At 41.9% G+C, this 12,876-nt stretch overlaps 1 protein-coding gene across 1 annotated transcript in view; it reads left to right on the plus strand.

Moving 5' to 3' along the window:
* Window positions 1-12,876, plus strand: part of ZNF488 (zinc finger protein 488) — a 34,375-nt gene that overhangs the window by 6,502 nt on the left and 14,997 nt on the right. Inside the window, exons 2-3 of the mRNA XM_059851518.1 lie at window positions 8,467-8,689; window positions 12,569-12,797. Coding sequence (XP_059707501.1) covers window positions 8,474-8,689; window positions 12,569-12,797 — 445 coding nt within the window. The 5' untranslated portion in view covers window positions 8,467-8,473. The remainder of the gene's footprint in view (window positions 1-8,466; window positions 8,690-12,568; window positions 12,798-12,876) is intronic.

Here is a 12,876-nt window from a genome sequence, read left to right on the forward strand (position 1 = left end):
TGATAATCCTCAGTCCTGGCTGAAAAATTAAAACATGCTCCCTTTATCCTACAGAAACCCAGTTTTTTCCTTTATCCTACAGAAACCCTGTTTTTTAGGTCTTAGGCCTTGAAACCACAAAAGTGAAGTGGTGGATAAATGCACTGCTTCAGTAAATAGAACAGCTGTAAGCCAGTGAAGAGTCAGCCCTTCACACAAAAATGAAGTCTTTGAAAGCCAGTAGACTATGGAGCTGTAGTCATCTCCTCTTTATGCACAGGTGGATTGTCTGATTTATGAGTGACTTGCACAGCCCAGTACCATCCAACAAGGTCCATTGGATCCGATGCAGTGCCAGACAGAAGCATTCATTCTGTCCTTGGGAGCAACCCAACTGGAAAGGAATATTGACATTTTATGCATCATGAGGCCAGATTCCTAGACCCAGTCTGTTTGAACCACCAGGATTGCAGAAAATAAATGTACTTCATCCTTTCCAATGGATTTAGCATGGTATTAGTGTTGCTCATCCAGTTTGAAATATCAAATGCACTGCATTTCTTGTGGTCGAGCACTGAAAGAGATGGAACAGAGACCTCAGTGGCCCTGTTGTTCATGTTCTGCCAGATTCAAAACCTCCAGCTAAATCCATGGAGGCTTCATGTGGAACTGTGCATAGACTGTTGCATCACACATCCCAGCAAGGGAGTATTAACCAGGCTTTCCAGCTGTGTGGGATAGCACATTCCTTTCCTACCTACCACATTTCTGGCCATGGAAGAGAGTGGAAGTAGAAATAGGGGTTCAGTGTGGAAATCCCAAAATCCATAGGGAAGTTTGGTACTGGGCTGCCATTTGAGAGCCAGTGGTGTGAGAGTATGTGCATCTGCTGGGACTTGTTCAAATCTCAGTTATTTTCTGTGATGCTCAATCCCAGGCATTTTGTTCCTGGACATCAGGTAAAGACTGGAAGTTGCATCCTTGTGGTGGTCTTGGAGACATGATGTAATCTTCATCTGCTTTGGAGAGGGAGGTCTGTGTGTCTGTGTGGCAGCTACCGTGCATCAGGGGAGAGGCCACTTCCCCTTCCCTATTCACAGAGAAAATAAGAAGAAACCTGAAAGCTCTTCTTTTAGTTTCCACTTCCAAACAGTTCCTGTGTGTCACAAGACTTGTTGAAAGCAAATGTGGAGCTCGAGGTATTTGTTCATTTCCAATCAGGGATTTTAGCTCATTATTCCCACAGAAGTTTGAGAGATTGTTCATAATAAAAAGATTTGGCAGTTTCATGATTCACTAGGCTGGGTATCCAGCCAAGATATAATGATGGTTCATCAAAAGCTGTCAGCTTACATTGCATGTACTGGGGATTTCAGATGGTGGAAGACAATTTGAAGACCACACAGCCTTAAAATAGTAAGAACTGGAGAACTGCTCCCTGAAGGAATTGGGATGATACAAAGTCATGAGCACCCCATAAACTTGAAGGTCTCTAATTCACAATAAAACCTCCATAAGGGCCCAGTTTCTAAAAGCTCAAACTAGACACCAAACTCCACACCCCAAGCTGCCTCCTGATCATTCCAGAGCAATTTAGGCAGTGAGCTTCCCTGTTTCCACTCATTATTTTTAGATACTTGTCAGGTTAGAGTTGTGCAGCTTCTGTACAGAGAAGTGTGAAGAAACAAAGCTGAGGAAGCCTGGAATGCCAAGGGAAGACCATTTCCATGCATCAGGCTAGTTCAGTCCTGATTTTATTCCACTCCTTCAGATTCTGTTCATCTTTGCAGTCAACAAATTCCTCCTTGATGCCTAGTTGTATTTCCTTCTACTTCTTCCCAGATGCCTAGCTCAGGTAAGCACATCAAGGAACTGTGACTGAATCATGACAGGAGAACAGGGGATATGTTAGATGAGCAGCACATCAAGAGCTGAGAGGAGCTGAGAAGAGAGGTACTCAAAATATGCTCCAACTGTAGCCCTGGACTGCAAAAAAAAGGTAAAAATTCCAGTCTCCACAGGTTTAATTATTGTTTTCTCATTTACCTCATCAGTGCTAATTGGGCTGTTCTTAATGCAGAGATGTTACATGGCTCACTGGCAAGAAAGGGACCTCTGGGTCAGCCACCTTTTTGCTTGTCTGCAGGATCACCACTGGGATCCAAATTTGAGAGCAGTAAAAATGGGAAGAGGAAAGAGTATAATCAAAGCTCAGAAATTTTGCGTGTATTGTCTTATGTCCATCTCAAAAATGGACAGGTTGCTAAACCTGAGACTCAGAAATGAGTGACATATGAGTAGTTTTTCTTAAAATCCAGAGAAATTCTTTCCAAGGTAATCCAAGATCTTTGCATACTCTGCTAGGGGTAGAATATCTGGCTGAGGGGTAGCAAACCAAACCCCCAGATGGCTTTCTTCATCCCAGAAAGGCTGGGAATGGCAACACTTAGCTGTCTCTCCAAGTGTTTTTGTACAATTTTCTTCATGTGTGTGGGATTTTCAGCAGTGAAGGTGCAAAGAAATCATTTTGTGCTCTGAAAGACCTGACTTGCACCCAAGCTGAAGCACATAAAGTCTGTCTTGCAGTAGCAGTGGGCTAAAAGAAATTACCTGTTTAGACTTTTCATGCTTTTAAAGGACTTCTCAGCTTGTGATTGAATTTAGGAAACAGGGTTTAGTTTCAGGATTTATTTCATGGGTTCTGGGATTTTTTTTTTTTTAAAGCAAGAATTCTCCATTCTTTTATTTGATTCCCTGCCAGTTTCCTTCAGCTTTAGCTTTGATTTTTCTGCTTTGCAGTTCACAACTTAAATAAATGGAGAAGGAAACCTGGCATAGAAGAAAAGCAATTGTATAAAACCCAAGAATAGATTTTCTCACTTTTCTATTTCGTATTCCCTTGAAATTTCCTTCATGTGTAAAAAATCCTCAGTTCCTTATAAAAACAGAAAATAATAAATGCTGCAGACAGAACCACTCTGTCTGCATCAGCTCAATTCCTTTATTATCTGTAGTTTATTGTGCATGACACTGCAAGTCTGATCACGGATTCCTCAGGCTGACAGACCTGCTATTGAAATCAAAGGCAGTTTTGGCAGTGGCACAGTCACAGGTTATGTGCTGCAGGGAAAATGCCATCACACTTTGGAGCAGAAAGGAGTAAGTTAAAAGGTGAAGGAAATGATGCCTCCAGTATTTTAATATTTCTGTTTCTTTTTTGCTTTCAGTTTTGTTGACATGGGAAATGCAGAGCTATAGTGTTTACATTAACCCCTGCTCTGGGGAAAGTCTGAAGTAAATACAGAAGTGGTTGGGAAGACTGTGGGGTGATGCTTTTCAGGATCAAATATTTTCAATTATTTTTAAAGAGTATCTTCTGTGCCATTTTTTTTTCCAGCTAGGATAATTGCTTTGAAAGTGATATAACTATATGCAAACTAATCTACAGTTAAAATGGAAGTAAAGGTGAAATAGAAGTAGTTACTGACAATTTTGAAAATTAAATTAATTTTAAAGAAACAGTTTTTATTACCTGTTTATTACCAACAGTTTTTGGTTGTGAAGAGCTGAACTAGCTAAATAAGTTCTGGCTGAAATGGTTCCCCCCTTGCAAATGTGATTAATTTGTTTCCTTCTGACTTGCATAGTTGATCACAGTACTGAGCAGGGCTACCAGTGCCTTTAGGGCCACTAAGAAGCTCCAAATGATGCCACAGTTCAATGTGGTTACTGTGGCAAGGAGAATCGGGTCAAGTCCTCTGAAAATAGAATTCAGGGGAGTCCTTGCTCAGATCAGTGCTTCTACATTTGCGAATTTCCAGACATTTCTTAGGAGAGCTTGCAGTGACATCTGAAGGCCATGCAGTAGAAAACCAAGGGTCTGAAAATTCCTTTATTTTCCTCTCTGGTAATGTGTTTTTCTCATGAGGTACAGGACTATGTAAACATATTTCAGGAAGATAGAATTTGTAACCCTAATTAGTTAAGGGGATGCTATAGAAGTGCTAGGAAAGGGGGAGAGACTAGGAGAAGGCTCTCTTTAGCGTTCCAGCTTGGAAGAACACTAAGGAAACCAAAAGTTGACTAGCAATTTTTGTGTTGCTCTAGAGGCAAGCAGGCTGGGAGCATTTGCTGCAAGCATTATCTGTTTAATGTGCTTTTTGATGGAACATTCAGAATTGCATAATCCATAGGGAGTTGCCTGCCCATAGGTCCTTGTTCTTTGACAGATCTGTCACACATCTCAGAAATCAAGATGCAAAATCCATCACTCAGGGACATGGTATATGCGTATCAGATACTGTCTGGGGGATGAAGAGTCCATTAAACAGCAAGTCCCTAAACTCATCCATATGAAGAATTCACTTCTGTGACAGATAGAATATGGAGAGTACCCATAACAGGTGTTCTGAGTCTAATGTGCTACTCAAGCACTATAAATATTCATTTTATTTCAGCCTCTCAGAAATGTATGTGGGTGATTCCAGAGGGATAGGAACTGCTCATGCAGAACCTGAGTGGGAACAGCAAGATCATGTTGTGTGGGGGGATCCTGGGAAGCAATGTCACTCCCAGCACTGGCAGTTTGAGGCAAGCATATCATTGCCTGCATGCTGTAGAGCTGAAGATCTGACCTTCACCATGAAGCCCATGGTAGAGTTCTGTAAGCTTTGCTACATAGTAGGAGAAGGGTGAATGAAGTCATATGTACAACAGCTAGTGAATCTGTAAGAAATGAAGGCACAGCAGATTTATTGCTTATTAAAGGAGGGAGCCAAAATGTGGAGATCAATGGCATTAAGACGAGTAATCAGTTGGGTGAAGTCATGGGGAGCAGTCATTCTCTGTTATGAGAATTTTCTCTCTTCTTCACTCACTGGGAAGAACGTGAGTGATTCACCTACTTCAGCCTGTCAAATTAAGGTGCCAGGCATTCTAGTATACTTTCCTCATTTCTCATTTTGACTCCATTTGCAAGTTCTTAATGAATTTCCTTTGACTATGAAGACTGTTGGCAAAAGTGTGAGATTTGCATTGAAACCAGATTTTATAATTAAACAAGAGCTCAAGTACTGAGTTCATGGTTTGGTGTAGAATTCTCAGTCAGGCTCAAGTCTGAAGTTCCTGAAAACTTGCAGGAGGTTTTATTAAAAAAAAAACCTCTTAACATTCTTGACTGTGGCTGAAATTTTGGCTATGCATTATAACCAGATGAAAAAAATATAGAGGTTCAAACTTACATCCAAATTGAGGGCTATTTCAGACCTTTCAGATTTATATTCTGGCCTACTTGCACATATTTTGGTTTTTTTTTTTTCCCCTAGCTAATTTCTGCTGTCTGTTTTGTGAGTGCTGCTGCTGTATTTCAGCAGTTCTGAGATCTCTGGTGGTGGTTTCAAGGTATGAGGTATGCACTTACTATTACACAGCCACCTTCTGCACTGGCAGGTGCCACAGTGTAGTCACACTCCTGCTGACCCTCTCTGAGAATCCAGCAGGTGCCCTCTGGCAGCAGTTGGACCTGACTTTGCACACAGCCATTGCTTGGCTGTCTCTGGGTTTGCCATGAGGGGAGGCAGGACTGAGAGAAGCAGATCTGGTGGGGCCCCTGGCAGCATCCTGCCCCTACTCTGTTGTTGAGATTTACTTCTGTTCAGTGACAGTGAGTGTTTCACTGGACTTACTAGGAGAAGGGCACTATATGGATTTAGGCTTGGAATACTGCTAAACGTTCCTGAGCTTTGCTGAAAAGGCACCTCCGTGTGCATTCTCCAGACACCACCATCCTCTAGACTCATGGGACAAAGGTAAAATTTTGGTTTAGTTTATGCTAGTAAACTTTCTTTAAAAGTGTCACACAGCTAGTTAAGTTTCTTTAACGACAGCAGCCATTGAAAAGTCATTTTGAAAAGTAATTTTAAAAAGTCTGCCACAGTAAAAATGCATTACCTAGGTTGTCTGTGGGTACCTCTTTCATGCTGCAGCTGCTGAGTTGCGCAATCCAGCTGTAGTATCACAGTGATGCCTGAGAAGCTTTTGTAGATATTTATCTCTTCATTCCTGCTGTCCTTTGACCTCCCTTCAGCTCATCTGTTTGGTTTCCTTTGCTCCACCAGAGAGCTGAGAAAGTAAATCAGTTGAATTTTTTTCACTTAAGTCACTTCTCAACTTCATTCTTTACTTTTTAGGAAGTCAGTATTTCAGTTCTCTGTGGTAAGGGCAGCAGCTACCAGGGAACCCCCTACCACCCTTCACCTGTGCAGGAAGCAGGACTTGTTCAAGTACTGCCCTGGATGAATCTGCACTTTGGAATGGAGACCCCTGAACCAGGGCAGGTTGGAAAACCCACATGATGCAGCACATCCCTTTGCAGAGGTAGCAGCTCAGTTTTGAAAGCAGTACAGTCATGTTTGCTCACTGTTATCCCTCAGCTGATGAGCTTGGCTTAGTAACAGAAGCTGAAATTTTGTGGTCGCAGAGTGAAGAGCTTTCTCATGCTGTTTGAAAACTGTAGGATGAAATTCACCCTTTTTTTTCTAATGATGTTGCAGAAGATCCTCACTCTCCACTCTAAGTACCAGCAGCACATCTTCAGCCAACGCTGCAGAAAGCCAACACTGTAGATTTAAATGACTCTCCCTACCTGACATGACCCTGACCAGACCCTATCAAACCCAGTACCTGAGGAGGCACCCAAGCTGCTGTTTGAGCAGAGGGTGGCAGAGAGAATGACCCACTTCAGAAAGAAACGATTCCTGCCTGACAGGGTGCTCAGAACCTGGGGCTGTACAGTCATGGACAGCAGCAGAGATGGGGGATGTCCTGCTTCCCTTGCTCACGGGACGTTGTGTGATGCTGAGATGTGACACTAGATGGTGCATTCGCCGCGTGATTGGAAAAGAGGGACCTTCCCCGTGCCTTTGGCGCAAGGCTGACGGTCACTGTCCCATCTGCTGAGTAATCACAGTACATCCTTCTCACAGCTTTTCACAAACGTCACCCTTCCATGCAGGAGTCAAATTCTGTGCTCCCACAGCTGCCAGGGTGGCACTTTGAGACTTTGGCACTTATGCATGTAGGTTTGGGGGATTTTTTGTCTGATCACATATTAAGTTAACAAGTAACTTAGAAACAAACAAACTTTAATGTCATATTGAGTTCAAGGGATACTTGAGGTTGGATAGAGGGCATATGTTATCCCACTCTTTGCCTTGGTTGTCTAGTTTAGGCCTTCCTCCTTCTGATGTTTACTACATATTGAATGTCTGACCATGTATTGTAATATTTTTAGGGTAGGGTCTTAGAACTTGCCTGCAAGGAATAAATTATACTGAATTAACTACATTGATTTAGAAACTGATTTAGTTAAATCAGTGCAACTCTCCTGAGCACTCTATACCTCTTCAGTTTAAGTCATGAGTCAGTGAGTAACAAATCAATTCTGTTGTCAGAGAGTGAGAAAGATTAGACTAGATCTTCAGCCCTTCTATCTCAGTATTTATTAGGCTAAGGCCTCTTCAGGGCTTGTTGCTGTTCTCTTTAATTTTCTCTGCCTGATGGACCTGATCCAGCTCTTGATGGCGTAAGTGAGGGGTTTTCCATGACCTCCAGCTGGGAGCTGGGGATGGCAGTATCTTCATTAGAAACCTAGAGAGGCTTAGAATGACAAATAACTCAAGCCTGTCTCCTTCTGGCTACATACTGAGTTCTCACATTGTGGCTCATGTTGCAGAAGTTGCATCTACAATGACAAATATATTATTCTACATTCAGGCCTGGAAAAATTTATCCTCTAAGGACAGAAATCTCCACTAACATTGTGCTGGGAGTATCACTATGCGAAGAGTCATAATCTGATTTGATTTTCTCAACAACAGCAGACAACATATATTTTGAGGTGGGATGAAAACAATTCTTTTCAGGAATTTCCACAGATTTTGTGCATTCTGGTTGGATAGACTCAGGTTATTCCTGGTTTAGTAGCAGCCTAACCAGAAACTAGACTGATGTTGCACTCAAGCAAAAAAAGCACAGCTTTTTCAAAATGTGTTTCAAAAAGTCTTGCTTTATTTTGTTGCTGTTCTCCTTCTCTACCTTTCTTCACATTTCTACAAAATATTAATAATAAGAAGGATATCTGAGAATATGCTTAAGAATATGCTGAGTTCTGCTCACTCAAAATTTTGCTTATTTTTCCCAAATCTTCTTATTCCTGTCTGAAGAGAGCAGCTGTTGAACTCTTGGACTGTCTGCCTATTCCAGGAAGTGTAATTCACTTGTTTACAAACCTAAGACTTTGGTTTAGTGCAAGGTAATCTTTTTCATTCTGACCTGGATGTTAATAAAGCTGTAAACTCTGTAACCAACAATGTCCTGGCATACTCTTACAATTCACCTACAAATCCTGGAAATCTTTGTATTTCAAGTAGTGATGCCACCTTCTGCTTCCATATCTGTGCCAAATGTGATTCCTTGTGTTTTTTACAGGTTTATAATGGAACTTACATCTTTGCCTAAATTCCTTTGGACAAGTGACAACAAGCTTCTGCATCACCATTTTCCAGACATACTGGCTACTGTTCATACCACACAAGACATCCCTGAAGAAGTTGTTTTTGGACCATGCATGCTCCAGAACACCCTGCTGGACACTGTAGCTTTCATTGCTCTCAAGTGTTCTGACAGACGGAACATCCACTATGTATTTAAGGTATGAGAAAAAGATGAATGTTTAATGTTAGACCTAGCAAAAAGAGGTACAGCATCCCTGAGAAGGGAACTTTGCAAGGGGTAGCTTTTTTGTTTTGTTCAGCACAAGTAACAGCTCCTTCAAAGAAAGGGCCAGTGCATTTCTGATTTATGAGCTGTAGACTGGAAAGACCTAAGGAAAACTCTGTCCTTTGCAGGAAGAATACAGAGTCCCACTTCTACGCTGATGATTGATGGCCTGCTTCAGATCTGACTTGGAATAGGAGGGAAGAGGGACAAATAGTTTAGTAACCTCTAGTTCAGCTTTTGTCAGGACAAAGGAGGTTTATCAGGAGGTGTGACAGCCTTGTGAGAACAGAGGGGGAAGACTGTGTCATTGCACTGATTCATGCAGGTGGTACATTCACAGCATTTATTTACAGATCTAGGCAACTGCTACCCCAGTGTGTTCAGTTATCCTTAAAAGTGAAACCACAATGGCAGGCAGGCAGCTAGCCCACACACACTTTGGGCAGCCACAACTTAACTGCTATTTGTACATGGACTTCCTTATGTCACCTTAGATCAGTATGTCTGTGTTACAGCTACACTTTTCAATCACTGTAGGGAAGGCAGAAACCCCAGGATCATAATGGACTGTTAACTCTCAAGCTCTAGTTCCCCAATTTTTTTTTTGTTTCCTAGCCACTGTTTGTCATGCTGACCACTTACCCTGGCTTTCTGGGTCTTGGAGTGCCTTTCAGTCACTGTTGGTCTAGATGAAGACAGGGAGGTGTTTTACAGTGTGAGGAAAGCCAGTTTCCCACATTCTACGGCATGGATGGATCTGGGAGAGATCCAGGTTTGCCTAAGATTCCTGTGCTCTGGAGGAGAGAAATCCCAAGGCATATGTGTAGTATGGAAGATACAGTTGCTGGGAGTTAACCTGTTCTATTCTACGCTTCTGCTTTAAACAAAATAAGAATGAGAAGAAGAGGCTTCAGGCTTTATCTGACTGTTTTGAGTCTCTGGCAGAAGTTTGCTTTCTTGGACAGGTTATATGTACTCCAGGAGACCAACAAACTCTTTGGAGAGAGACCTGCCCTGAAATAAGGCTTTATTTTTGGAATATTTCTGTATTTCTCCTGGGAGTTTTGAATTACTTTAGAGAGAGCCTCAAAGGTTTTCTACATTGGAAGAGCTCTCTAGAGGAATGGCTCTAGTGTTTTTCTACACTTGAGCTAAGTAATTGCTATGCAGCAATGAAATTGGATGCCTGAGTTGGCTCAGATCTCTGTCTTTTGGCAGTAAATACATGAAATTTTGCAAGTAGCTGTTTCAGATGCAATTGGTAGTCCCATATCCTGTTAACTACTCATAATTAAAAGTAAACCTCCCAGAAATCAGGAACTACCATTAGGCTCCTAACTGTTTGAAGTAATTAATTAAAAATTCAATCATGATGCTATGTTGTCATCATGGCACTGAAGTGCAAAACAAAAAATGGGTTTTACTCTGCTGGGTGTAGTACAAACAGAATACTCAAGGCAATGAATTGGCAAGGTGGATTTGTGCACCTGAGGTTTCTGTTCATCATTGTTCATCAACACTCCTGCAAGACTTTGGGGAATGTTATTTCTAACAAGGGTTTCATCATCTTGGGCTTTTTTGTTTAGACCAAAGGAGAACTTCATAATCTTTTTTCCCATGTTTTCTTTAATTTGAGCTCCTTGGCCCAGTTTGCACACTTGGGCAAAGAACATGCCTTGGCAGCCATTGGCACAGGTAGCTCTTTCCACTGATTCCGCTGCCCCTTACAGCTTCTTGGGGGTCTCAAGGAAGAGACTTATTTTCTCTCTTCTCTTCCAGCAGCTCCCAAGGGAGCCACATTCCTTCACAGCCCAGATCTGACCGAGATGCTGGGCTGTGAAGGCCTTACCTCATGTATGGGTGCAAAGGGTCCATCTGGGGGATTGACACCTCCAGGAGAGGGTGGATTTGCCAGCTTTGTAGTGTCTCTAAACACATGGGAAAATAAAGCTGGTTCATTATTCTAGTTGGCAGCACCCAGATCTTATCTGAAATCTGGTACTCCTCACCTACTTGAAGCTGACTGAGCTCTTTCCCTGGAGTCCTGGAGGAGCTGTGCTCCCTTTGACTTTGCTTAGAGCACCGGGTGGCTGCTCGTATTTCTGAAACACAGCAACTAAAATATGACAGCCTCTGTCATAGCTGTTAGTTACAGCCACTGTGTGTGGGTGGGTGTTCCTGTGTTGCTGTCAGGCACTTGTATTTCTCAATCATTGTTAATTACCATGGCATTTAGAGAGAACCAGTTTCAGGGCATGCTAATTTATTTTCTCTCTTACACTAAGCAATTCTCTTCCTAATGGTCTCTTAATGTTTCGTTCTTGTATCCAAGCTACTAATGTGATCAAACTTTTCATGATAGGTACTAGTCAGTTAAAACCAGAGAAATAATTAGCCAAAATATTATTTCTGGTACCAAACACTGAAGAATGGCTGCCCTGCAATTAGTGGAAAACAAAGAGCTATACATTGCTTGGGGTGAAATTTAGATCATACTTGTCATTAGACATTTTTCATTTGCAAACTTCTTCCTTTCTAAACAATGACTTAGTGCTTCAAAAAATTAGTTTTTTATGCATATAAATGTTTTAAACTTCAAGCTATGAAAATATTCCCTTTCAAATGTTGCAGAGGGCACAGACCTGCTGTAGTCAACACCAAGGAAAAACCTATAAAGAAATAAATCATTCCCTATTCAGTGAAATAAAGTAACCAAGATTGGAATCGCACACTGCGTGAGGAAGACAATGCCAAATGTTTTTCACTTACATTATTTACTTGTTAACCTGTGACTAAATGACTCAGGAGTCCTGTGGAGTAAAAATTATATGTGATTTAGGACTATGGTGTAATATACACACAGAACAGAAATTTAATTAGAGCAATAGACTTAATATTATTTTTTAGAGTTTTTAGTGCCTGTTACAACCTGAGAAATGTTTTTAAACTTAATTTGTTTGGTATATCTGTACGCACACAAATTGAAAGTAAATCAACCCCTTGCAACTCTTGGAAGTTATTTAACAAAAAATATTGATCTGATGAGGTTTATCTGTTTAGATACCTTGAAATTAATTTAATTAATCTAGCAAAGTTAAAAAATAATTTTATTTCTGAAAAAAAGGAAAGAGATCATATAAGTGTCTCTTAGTTGTATATATTAAAATTTGTATTTTATGTAATCTAGCCAAACATATATGCAGATGTTTACTTGGGGTATTGAATCAAATAACCATGACTTTTCTTACACCCACTGATGCATTTCCTCTTATGTCACTGAAAAACTCCACATGCAACTGTCCTGAGTGTATGTTCATTCCCAGTTTCACACTGCACTGATCCAGGGGTCTGCACAACTCTCAGTCCCCAAGTCACAGCACTGGCACATCTCCTGACTCATATCCCCTTTTCATATCCCAGGGATTGAGACCCCTTCTTAGAGAGGATCACTCCTCCTGTGCCTCTGTGATCCACACCTGGCACAGTCCCATGGGATGGTGTGCACAGGACAGGGTTTGGGACTGACCAACACAGCAGGCCTGGCTTTGCCATGGCAGGTCACACATGAGCGTTGGTGTCTCCTCCTCCCTCCCACACTGCTGCATTCCCAGAGCTCTCAGCCCCCACAATGGGGAAGCCTTCTCCCTGGGATGCCTTTGGATTTGGTGGCAGTGGCAGATGTGTTGGGCTCACAGCTTTGTCATACATGCTCAGTGCAAGGCAGGGACCAGGCTTTGTTCTTGGATTGGATGCAAATCTTGCTTTGGGCCTCCAGACCTGTAGCTTCCCTTCTTTGTGTCCTGTCTCACAGGTGGATGTTACATCTGTGCACAGTCCCACAGGACTGCCTTGGATGAGACTTGTGCAAGCAGCTGCCCATAGCAAGGAGCAGAACTTGGAAGCCTACTTGGAAAACAGTCAGTTATACTATCGCTCCACCAGGAAAATCAGCAAAAATGAGGAGCTGCTTGTCTGGTATGATGAGGAGCTCTCCAGCCTCTTGGGTTTCAATGAGATAAAAGCTCAGAGGCCCCAGAATGGTAAGTACTGAATTGCTGATTGCAGGGGTCACTGAGGACAGAAGGGAGTCTGCATCTTCTTCATTATGTGGTTGTCTTG

This window comes from Haemorhous mexicanus, chromosome 7, assembly GCF_027477595.1.
Source record: "Haemorhous mexicanus isolate bHaeMex1 chromosome 7, bHaeMex1.pri, whole genome shotgun sequence".
In the NCBI taxonomy this organism is placed as follows: Eukaryota; Metazoa; Chordata; class Aves; order Passeriformes; family Fringillidae; genus Haemorhous; species Haemorhous mexicanus.